Source organism: Herpailurus yagouaroundi, unplaced genomic scaffold, assembly GCF_014898765.1.
Source record: "Herpailurus yagouaroundi ecotype Mexico unplaced genomic scaffold, PumYag 66807, whole genome shotgun sequence".
Taxonomy (NCBI): domain Eukaryota; kingdom Metazoa; phylum Chordata; class Mammalia; order Carnivora; family Felidae; genus Herpailurus; species Herpailurus yagouaroundi.
Genome location: NW_024419698.1, coordinates 478,160 through 485,971, shown reverse-complemented (window position 1 = coordinate 485,971; position 7,812 = coordinate 478,160). Strand labels below are relative to the sequence as shown.

At 37.7% G+C, this 7,812-nt stretch overlaps 1 protein-coding gene across 1 annotated transcript in view; it reads right to left on the bottom strand.

Annotated features, from left to right (window-relative positions):
* Positions 1-2,241: 2,241 nt before the first annotated feature.
* Positions 2,242-7,812, bottom strand: part of KLF8 (KLF transcription factor 8) — a 68,103-nt gene continuing 62,532 nt past the window's right edge. Inside the window, exon 5 of the mRNA XM_040466878.1 lies at positions 2,242-4,763. Coding sequence (XP_040322812.1) covers positions 4,582-4,763 — 182 coding nt within the window. The 3' untranslated portion in view covers positions 2,242-4,581. The remainder of the gene's footprint in view (positions 4,764-7,812) is intronic.

Here is a 7,812-nt window from a genome sequence, read left to right as displayed (position 1 = left end):
TAAGCACTGTGCTCTAGTTGTTTCTCACAGGTGTACAGGTTAACAATTGAGATGCCACTATACGTGTAGACTGTGATTGAACAATTAAGTAAATAGATGACAGAGTGTGGGAGTAGGATTCTCAGTGTTGGAATGGGAGGTTATATATAAACAAAGGTAAAGGTTTACAATGAACCATGTGGTAATGAATTGCAGACATCAGTATAAACTCACATTCAGCTTAATAAGGATATGGATGATTACATATAGACATATTTCTAGATATGTATATACATGGGTTAGTGTACACACACATATTTCCTGCTCTGTCAGCTGAGATCACCTAGAATCAACAATGCCCAGTAGCAACAAGCATATCAAATATCCAGGTCTTGGTTTCTAAAATAATTCTCCAGTAAAAGGGACCAGTACACTTTAAATAAATGGTTGATTGTAAGAGAGGGCAAAAATATATATATATGATTAGACTGGGGGCAAAAAAATATATATGATTAGACTGGAGCATTTTGTAGTACCAGAAAATAAGAATGTGCTAATAAAAATGTGATGAGGGCATGTCAAAAGTACTTGGAAGTCAACCCAAGAGTGCCCAGTGGGCAAAGCTGGAGCAATTTGAGAAACAAAATAAAGTTGTATTGGATTATAACTCAAGGTACAAAATAAATATCCATGAACCCCTACTGCTACAAGTAAATGATTTAATAAATAAATAAATGAGAAAGAAAAGACAAATCTCTCATGCAAAGAATTAAAATAATTTATCTAGAGGCCCTCTAGGATGTGGTGCATAATTTACCACTGCTTAAGTGTGGGCTTCACATAGTGACTTCCTTCCAGAAAGTACAGTGTGGAGATAGGGAAAGGAAGGGTACAGAGGAGAAATCTAACAAACACAATCTCAGCCAGATGATCAAGGTTAACATCCAGAGTATAAGCCATGTTAATATAATGTGATACAAATGGTAGTTCACCTCTATGATCTTCCTTCTTCAAACCATAACCTCAGTTTCATCATGAAGAAAACATCAGACAATTTGGGACATACTCCTCAAAACTGTCAATGTCATAGGAAACAAGGAAAGTCTGAGAAATTGTCACAACCAAGAGAAGCATAAGGAGGCATAACTATTAAATGTAATGTGGTATCCTGAATAGGATGCTTAAAAAAAGAATATTAGGTAAAAACAGAAAATCTGAATAAAGTTTGAACTTTAGGTAATAATAATGTATCATATTACTTCATTAGCTGTAACAAATATACCTTACTAATGAATTCATAAAAGATATTAATAAAAGGGAAAACTGGATACTGTTTATAGGTAAACTCTCTGTACTATCTTCACAATTTTCTGTAAATCTAAAACAGTTCTAAAGTAAAAAGGGGGTCCCTGCATGCCTCAGTTGGTTAAACATCTGGCTTTGGCTCAGGTTATGATCTCATAGTTTGTGAGTTCGAGCCCCATGTTGGACTCTGTGCGGACAGCTCAGAGCCTGCAGCCAGCTTCAGATTCTGTGTCTCCCTCTCTATCTGCCCACCCCCACTCGTGTTCTCTCTCAAAAATAAATATTAAAAAGTTAAATTTAAAAAAGTTTATTTAAAAATATCTTACTCTTAAAAAAAAGATCTTACTCTCAGAAACATTTTGTGTTACCATAATTCAATCCACCTAACCTACCCAACCAGTTCAATTCCTCATAGTTTTCCCTGAATTCTCCAATCATAATTATTGATACCTATGTTCAACTGCCAATCATCTACAGATGGAAGAATTCCATGGCAACGAATCCCAGAATATTATCCAACCTTATCAAACAAGGCTATTTTTCATGTCATGGGAAATGTCCACTTAATGGTGCTTTGCTGGCATGAGCACAGTAAATTCAATTAATTCCAAATGTCAGCTAAAATAGTTCCTTTCCATCTCACTGTTTATTTAGCAAAATTATATGTAGTTTTGGTGTAGTACTGTAGTGTACTGTATTTGGATCTCTATGAAACACTCTAAATGCATTTAGACATATTTATTACAATATATGTAAATAATTGGAAGGATTTTTTTTTAACCATTATTTGGAGGGGACAGGGCAATGAGAATAGGGTTTGAAATGTTTTGTAACAATAAAGCATTAACAAAGTCCCACATTACTTTGAAGGGGAAAAAAAATGAGTAAAGGGTTAGACTTAAGGATGTCAGAGATACCAGTATTTAGAAACTTAATTTGATCATCTTAGTACAACAGTATGATTGATAGCCTTTATTTATAAGATTATATGCTCAGTGCAAAAGATCCTGAGGTCCAAGGGGCACAAGTCATTTATGTGTGTACTCTAGAAAAGGAGACTCAGGATCAAAGTTCTGGAGAAAATGGCTAAGCTCTTTACTATGAAATGCCATATCAACTACCCAATTAAATGCTTAAACTTATGTGTGATGGTAATGCACCTTTAACCATCTGTCTTATAGCTACATAGAATTTCCCTTTAACAGACTGGCCCTAGATATCTCCTAATGCTTCATCAATTAGTTTACAGTGTGTAACTTGAACACCCAAAGTCAGGGGAAAGCCTATATCAAAATAACAATAATATTAAAAATTCATATGTCATTTTGAGAAAAATACAGTCTTTGAATTTATGACAGTTTATAGTCTGGAAAGACACTGTAAGTGAAAATGAGGTAAATCAAATATGAAATATTATAGACAGTGTTTGAATAGAAAAATTGTGTGTCTAATGTTATATACCAATGACCACAAACACATTTTACTTAGTATTTAATCAACTGTAAATAATACTGTGAGTGGTCTAGTTTTCTGAAGCATAGCATATAAAATTGGAGAAATACTGCAACCAATTATGTAAAATTTTTCTTTATTTTGGTTTTAGAATGTGATCCCTGGGAGAATGGGTGCACAGATCTATAAAACTTCAATAAAAAATCTGGGGAAAGAATCTGGCCCATATTTGTTTCATCTTTAAAATATAAATGATAGATAGTACTAAGTGGTTAATAAGATCCATTCTTGGTACTAGAATTTCTTGATTTAGTTGGAATGGATGGTCTTTGGAAGTAGTAACCTAAAGTATTCACACAGGGACTGATTGAATATCTGCCACAGAAAAGGGGTTCAATATGAAGACAACCTTTAGAAGAGAGGCTGAATTTAAAACTAAGTGATGCAAAGCCCTCCCTGCCCCCAGGTAGAGAAAATATGCCATTTGGAGGTAGATCTGAAGTCCACAGCCTAGAACAGAGGGTTTGATGTCCCAGAGACTATTACTTAAAAGTCCAATTGGGTAATCAGATGCGTATAATATGTAACCTGCCTTAATGACTAAAGAAATGGCTAGCGGTTTATAGCAGTTGCAGAACATCAGATGTTTTTTTGTGTCAGTTTTCTCTAAAATCCTTTTAAATTCCATTTGAAATATAAGAATTCATGCTAATAATGTCACAGAATGAACACATTTTTTTTCTTCTAACCCCTCACTTCTGTATAAAATAACCCCAGTGTGTGATTTCTCACCATGCAATATGCTCAAAACAGTTGCTTTACATAAACAAAAGAATAAACAGCCCCTCAAGACACTGCCTCAACAGGCTGCCATTTGAATGAGGTTTGTGATTACAGAGCTTCTGAAATCTTATCCAAATGAAATTCCCCCTCTATTTGTTTTCAGAATGATACTGGTTTTGTTTGTTCCTGTCGCTGCCCAACATATTTTCCTGGAACACTTTTCTCCCTACTGGCATGTCAGTGTGTGCTTTGAAAGCTTTTTCAAATTTAACCTAACAGAGAAGATAACTGTGCAGCCAAATCTTTATCCTGAAGAAGGACGAAGAAAAAGAGGACAAGTAGGAGAAGATCATTTCATTCCTTCTGATAGACTTGTGAAGAAGCATCAGCACTTTCTGAAAACCAAACTGTAATAACATATAGGATTGGATTTACAAAATCTTTCAGTTTGGCAAGGGACTCATCTTATTCACTGAGGATGTGCCCTATACTCAGGACCCAAATCCCTGTAAACCTTAACAATCAACTAAATTATTATGCCTTTTTATGTTTAGGAAATTTACAAAATGTCATTTTAAGACACTACCAACCACTCTTAAATGCTGATTCCAAAAAAAAGAAAAAAAGGATAAGAATTCTAGAAAATAAGAGACAAATTGGAATAAAAAGCAGTGCATGTTTGTTCACAGCCTTGAGTTTGATTTCCTGTTTTGTTTTTGTAGGGAAATGTCTTATGTCAGAGCAAGGGTATGGTGGAGGAATGGGGGGAAGCCATGGGTGCCACACTGGAATTCAATCCATGCAAGGCTGAAAAAATTGGAGACTGGACAGTGGAGAAGTGAAAGTAGAATATGAGGAGCCCCCATGGGAGATCATCTATTTTTTCCTACAGTCTCATCATCCTGGCTCAGTGAGCTGCGCCTACCCCATCCCTGAGGCAAGCTGAAGTAAAAGAGGAAAAGATGGTTATGATCTCGGTGTGCATGCATACACACACACACACACACACACACACACACACACACAAGACCAGCACAGCTCTTCTGGTGTAGTCTATGCTGCTCACATTGTGTCATGGCGCCTGCGGTGCAGGGATAGGTGGTCAGAGCGAGAGAAGCTACGGTTGCAGTCTGTGCACTGGAAGGGCTTGATGCCTGTGTGCTTGCGAAAATGGCGGGTGAGCTCATCTGAACGAGCAAATTTCCAGGAACAGCCATCCCAGGTACATTTATAAGGCTTCTCTCCTAAAAGGGGGATATGACAAAACAAAGGGAGTCAGAGAAGAGATATTTGGATACTGGAAAGAGAACAGAGTACTTAATCTTTTATCAAGGCTTTGGTCAAAATTTGTGGCAATCACTTTGAAGAAATTTTCTCTATCCTTACAGATGTACTAAAGAAGAGCCAAAAATGGTAGAGTAGAAACCACACAGGTTCTGCCTGAAACAGGCCTTTGCTTGAATTCTGGCTCTACTATGTATTAGATGTGTGACTTTAAATAAGTCACTTCTCCCTGGTTCAATCTGTTACTTCAGCTTTAAAGGGGGATAGAAATACCTCATGGGATGTTTGAGACATCTTTTTTTTTTTTTTATCACAGTGAACAATAAAAAGTGGATGCAAACCCAGGTCTCTGACGCTTTCTACCATACCACATTATAGTAACTATATCCTCTCTTCTAATATATCCTAAGATATACTCAAAAATAAAGCCATATACACAGACACAATGTGATTCACTAGAATAGGCCCTCAGCTAAGGCTACAGGCCTTCTGTGTAAGGTCAGAAACTCAAGGGCATGGAATGGCGTTGGAAGAAGCTCATCAAACTTTTTGAAATAGCTCCATGCTTAGTATCCTTATGTTGCATCTGGATTGTATATGTATACTCCATATAGAAAGCTAAATGAAAGGGGCAACAAGGTGGCTCAGTAGGTGAAGTATCTGATTCTTGGTTTTGGCTCAGATCATCATCTCACAGTTTGTGAGTTTGACCCCAGGTTCATGAGTTCAGCACAGATTCTGTGCTGACAGCACAGAGACTGCTTGGAATTCTCTCTACCTTTCTCTTTTCCTCTCCCCTGCTCTCTCTGTCTCTCTCCAAATAAATAAATAAACTTAAATATTTTATAAAGTAATATAAAAAACATTAACACCGTATGACCCCCATTATGGTGTATGGATCACACACCACATATGTATATACTCAGAATAAAGGCAGTACCAATACACTTAAGTGTAAATCATGAGAAATGATTAACAGTAAGTGGATATATAGAAAATCAGGATGAGAATAGTAGAAAAGTGACTTTTCCTTTTTTCCCCATATTTCTGTATTGTTTGAATGTTTTTAAAATCATGATGTATCTTATAATAAAAAATTTTATATAGGCACAGGGAGATTGGTGGTTGGAAGATGGTGATAGAGTAGGAGGACCCTAGGCCCACCTTGTCCCATGAATGCAACTTGATAACTACCAAATCATCCTAAATACCCGAGAAATCTGCCTGAAGACTGGCAGAACAAACTCCACAACTAATGATAGAGAAGATGCCACATTGAAGAAGGTAGGAAGTGAAAAGAGAGTTTGGGAGAGAAACATATTGTGGCTGCTGTGGTGGAGAGGGAACCACAGTTACGGAGAAGGGCAAGAGTCAGACTAACAGAAAGTGGAGCACACAGGGGAAAAAAATCCCCATATCAATTGCTTAGAAAGAAAGAGGGACTGAATTTCATGAGTTCTCACAATGAGCAGGGCTTAAAGCCTAGAGTTTTAAAGGTCAGTGGGCTTGGATGTGTTAGAGCCTGGAGGACATAGTGGCTTCTGGAGAGAAGGCAGGCAAATAAAGAAACACACACACACACACACACACACACGCACACACAACAATGGACATACAGCATGGAAACTTTTAACAGAGAAGTGCCAGGGGCACAGAGTGAGGAGGTTATTTACTCATCTCAGAGCATATCCAAGACAGGCAGTGTTTATGGAGAGACCCTTCTAGGAACAAAGGAACTGTCTGGTGCCATTTCCCTCCCTTGTCCTTTAGCATAAGCACAGGGCAACCTGTGGAAACCAGCACATTGTCTGTACTCTCTACCTCACCTGCTTGTACCAAGTCTCCCCACCCCATGTTCTGGTGGAACCACTACTCCAAGTCTAGCTTGCCTCAGTCCCAGAACAGTGGCTGCCCTCCCCCAGAAGACTGCCTCAAAACTCTGCTCAAGTTGTGTCTCCCAACTTGGGAGTTTTGTAGAGACTCAGTTTCAGCAGCAGTGGCAAAAGGTCTCATTTCACAAACAGACCAAAGCACAACTAGTTAAAAAGCACCACATTTAGGTCATGGACCAAACACTTCCCATAACACCACAGTAGACAAGATAGCCTCTACAGATGACTGGCCTGAGGGATAAAGTCGTCAGGACAAAACAGCAGAACAAAAACAGCACACAATGGAGACACTTTGGGAAGTGTGAGCACTTGGGGAACCGGAGCCACCACAGAACAGGGCACTACAGGACTTCTTCATAAAGCCATTACCTTCAAGAACAGGTGGCATAACTTTCTTAACACACGGAAACAGACAAAGAGACTTAGACAAAATGAAAAGAAAGATAAATTTATTCCAAATGAAAGAAAAGGATGAGGACACAGCCAGAGACCTAAGCAAAACCAATATAAGTAACATGCCTGAAAGATCATCTAAAGTAATGATCATAAGGAAACCCAATGGGTTTGAGAAAAGAGTGGAAGACATGAGTGAGACCCTTAACATTGAAATGAGGAATACCATAACAGAGATAAAAGGGCCAATACACAAAATGACAAACACACTTGATGGAATTAACAGCAAGCTGGAAAAAGGAAAGGAACATATTAGTGAACTAGAATATACAGTACCATTACTCTAATCAAGATGAACAGAAGAAAGAAAAAAGAATTATGCAAAATAAGAGGGAAATCAGTAACTACATCAGACATAATAACATTCATATAATAGGAGTCCCAGAAAAATAAGAAAGAGAGAGAATGGACAGAAAATTTATTTGAGGAAATAATAGCTGAAAATTTCACTAATCTGGGGAAGGAAACAGGTATCCAGATCAGGGGAGCACAGAGAACTGCCATCAAAATCAACAAAGGCAGACCCAAACCAAGACATGTAGTAATTAAGTTGGCAAAAATAAGTTATAAAGAAACATTTTTAAGGCAGCAAGACAAAAGAAGACAATAAGTGACAAGGGGAACCTATAAGGCAGAAGATTTTTTTAACAGAAACTTTGCAAGT